The sequence below is a fragment of the Homarus americanus genome, unplaced genomic scaffold, assembly GCF_018991925.1.
Source record: "Homarus americanus isolate GMGI-L3 unplaced genomic scaffold, GMGI_Hamer_2.0 scaffold21914, whole genome shotgun sequence".
Lineage (NCBI taxonomy): Eukaryota > Metazoa > Arthropoda > Malacostraca > Decapoda > Nephropidae > Homarus > Homarus americanus.
Genome location: NW_024719665.1, coordinates 73884 through 76523, shown reverse-complemented (window position 1 = coordinate 76523; position 2640 = coordinate 73884). Strand labels below are relative to the sequence as shown.

General features: G+C 36.5%; 1 protein-coding gene across 1 annotated transcript in view; it reads left to right on the top strand.

The window, feature by feature from the left end:
- LOC121860172 overlaps nt 1–2331 on the top strand; it is a gene marked incomplete in the record, with an annotated part of 30934 nt that extends 28603 nt beyond the window's left edge. The window contains 1 exon segment of the mRNA XM_042357228.1: nt 1221–2331. Within this exon segment, the coding sequence (XP_042213162.1) occupies nt 1221–1378 (158 nt within the window).
- Between the last annotated feature and the right edge of the window lie 309 nt (nt 2332–2640).

Sequence of the window (2640 nt, the reverse complement as noted above, 5' to 3'; positions counted from 1 at the left end):
GGTTTAAAATACTCTTATATTGAGCGTGCTGTAATGTAACATTTGGTGAGGAGAGCTATGCGTGTGGTGTGTGAGGTTCTGGGCGGGCGGTGTCCGTGTGTGAGGTGCCAGCAGTTGAATAGTAGCGGATATGTAACTTCAATTACTTCAATGTACAGAATATTCTTCGGTTGGGCAATCTGCGTATTGCAAATCCTGTATGCTAAACTTCGCGTATGTTAGGGCCGACTGTACTGGTGTTGGGTGTGGTCTATTGGTAGTTAGTGATCTTTAATACTTAACTCGTTGTTTTATTTGTCTTTTGAGTTTACACAAGAAATCTTTAAGTGTTTATACAGAATAATTTCAAAGAGGTCATACAAAATTTAGTTTGAGGTGCTTGGCTAGAAAGAAAACTGAGAAATTTAATACAGTATTTGTCTTGAAGGTAGACTTGAATACCTGTAATTAGATAATTCTAGTCAAGTTGCTAATTTGTTATGGTATTCAACACATTATTTCCATTAATATGATAATTCAATAGCATAGTAATGGTAGATCTAGTAACAGTCTTTTCACAAGTCTATAAAGCACACAACATTATGGGTGTTAAGTTTATCTGAAAACCAAGTAACTGAATGCTAATCAAGGTATGTTGAGTATCCTGGGTTGGTACAGGAGCTCAACAGTGTGATTAATCATTACATCATTAGGTGGAAGAAATATATTAAAACTTGTAAGTACAATGTAGATAATGTGGCATGGTACTATATTGTGTAATTTTGCTGTAATGACACCAAAGTGGTTTCTCAGTGATGAGAATTAAGTCGTCAGGAATTTTTAAAGATAGAAATGGAAACTAAGATGATCAATACTTCACTACCTACCTTACCCACAGTAACTGCTTCTCAGATGTCCATTCTCCTTCCATCCTGTACCTTCCTCCTCCAGCCCTCCATCTCTTTCTCTCTCCTCAGTTTAACTCTCTCTCCCTACTGTAATTTGTTTAATGTTGCTCTTTAGCAAAAGTTTTTCCTCCCCAGCCGTCCATCTGTCACACCTTCATCCTTGCATTATCTTTTATCCATTCTGTTTACTCTTTGTATCTGGTTCACTCACTTATTCCTCTAAATATATACTGTATTATCTGCTGAGATGTTCTCTCAGCATCACCATTTTTGCCATTATTTATCATTTAATTTTCCTTCAACAGATAGTAGTTGGTTCATGGACACACTGGGCTCACAACCTCTTCACTGTGTTGTCCAAGATATCTCACATGGAGGAGACACTGAGACAACACCACATGGAGAGTGGTGATGGTGAGTTTCTCTCAATTAGTAAGGAAAGAGTCATAATTCTAGTAAAATCCTGTTATAACAAAAGGGGTCGAGATTGAGCATTTTTGGGGGAGAAATGGAAATGGCCAAAGTAATCCTAGAACATTTTTGTCTTGTCATGGTAAGCTTGTGAATACCATATATGGCCTTGTACTGATTAGGTCACCCAAAAGAAGAATAAACAGGGTACATGAGCCTAAATGTGGAGGAGAGCCAGGGATTGGCCAAGAATGACATGAGTTAGGAACCTGACAAGATAACATGCAGAACGGAGGCTGCTAACCCAAACAAAAGTGAAAAATTGCCAAAATATTATGATGCTAAAATTTCTTGAAGTTCTTCATGAAAAGATGGAGAGTGGCTTATATTTGTTAAATTTTTATACTGTACCTAAAGAACTTTGTCTTACTTTGAAAACGTAAATTTCTCATACTCTTTCACATTGCAATCGCTTTGTTAGATTTTTCCTCGTCATAAAACTTTGTTATATGTTCCATCAGGGACTCTGGATCACAGGTTATGGTGGTCATGATGTCATAATCATGAACAAGATGGCTCACTGTCTCACTGGAAGCAGGACATCATAAAACCTCTACTGCTTTCAGATTCTGTATATTGTTAGATTAGCAGTCTTTGGGGCAGTTGATGCTGGAGAGGATATACTGTTGTACTGTATATGGAATCAATTATCAGCCTTGGGACACCATTGCTGATTCAGTAGAAGATACACAGTTAGTGAATCGAACATAGGTGTAATTTTCAGGAAACCTTAAACAAGTCCACTACAGTATTTCAAAACACTTGATATTGGCCAGAAGGTGAATGGGTGGCACTTGAAGAACAGGGATTTTAGTAAATCTCATTTATTTTAACAGGATTTTACTGCATGAATGTTCTGCAAAGATAGATTTTAAATTACCGCTGTTATTTTCTTGGACTTTTGTAATATTTTGAGTTTTTATTATTAATATGTACTATGTGTATATGATGTAAATAAAACTTTTGTATTCTATGGGTGTGAATATTTTCTCTTCCGTAAAGTTTTCCTGAAGCTCCATGCAGTTATATGTCCTTGCTGCCAGAGAGGATATTAAAATGGCAGGTGGGTTGGCCATCTGTCTGACTTTGAGGTCATGATCAGGATATAAATTTCTTTAAATCAAACTTTATATGTACTGTATTTATACCAATACATATTACAAAACTATTTCAGTCGTGTGATAGTCAATAATTTTCTTTTGACATTTTAGTGCCAATAATTGTCCCTGGCTTTGTTGTGGCCTGGCAGGAGACTTCCTCACTTCTACTGTTATCAGTTGAT